This window comes from Eurypyga helias, unplaced genomic scaffold, assembly GCF_000690775.1.
Source record: "Eurypyga helias isolate BGI_N326 unplaced genomic scaffold, ASM69077v1 scaffold20663, whole genome shotgun sequence".
NCBI classification, from domain to species: domain Eukaryota; kingdom Metazoa; phylum Chordata; class Aves; order Eurypygiformes; family Eurypygidae; genus Eurypyga; species Eurypyga helias.
The window spans coordinates 2,657-3,195 of NW_010243339.1; the positions used below are offsets into that span (position 1 = coordinate 2,657).

Here is a 539-nt window from a genome sequence, read left to right on the forward strand (position 1 = left end):
CAGCCAGGAGGGCTGCCGGCACGTGATGCCAGCGTGCCGCGGGGCGCAGCGGCGTGTCCTGCCGTTCGTTAGGCCCCTCATTCTCCCGTACCCTCTCGCTCCAGCTCTGGGAAGTTTCATCCGGGGAGCTCCTGCTTTCCGTCCTCTTCGACGTGGGCATCATGGCCGTGACCCTTGACCTCTCCGAGTACCACATGTTCTGCGGCGGCATGGACGGATCCATCTTCCAGGTTGACCTCTGCGCCTGGGTGAGCGCGCGGAGCGGCGGATCTGCTCCGTCCCGCCCTCGGGGTGACAGCCTGAGCCACTGTCACCCCCCCTGTGCCACAGCCTGGCTTCCCCTGTGCCTCCTCTGCCCCCTCCAGACGCCGTGACGAACCGGCTGGCTTCGGCCTTAAACGCCTCTCTCCCTTCTTCCTTCATTTCTGTAGCCAGTCCAGAGGGACCGGACCTTCCAGACGGAGCGGGAGAATGGGAAAGTCTTCAAAGGGCACAGGTGAGGGACCGGACGTACCTGCCACGCACCCCGCTGTGCCCCC

General features: G+C 65.7%; 1 protein-coding gene across 1 annotated transcript in view; it reads left to right on the forward strand.

Moving 5' to 3' along the window:
• Positions 1–539, forward strand: part of LOC104507937 (WD repeat-containing protein 18-like) — a gene marked incomplete at both ends in the record, with an annotated part of 2,554 nt that overhangs the window by 1,534 nt on the left and 481 nt on the right. The window contains 2 exons of the mRNA XM_010149379.1: positions 105–248; positions 432–496. Coding sequence (XP_010147681.1) covers positions 105–248; positions 432–496 — 209 coding nt within the window. The remainder of the gene's footprint in view (positions 1–104; positions 249–431; positions 497–539) is intronic.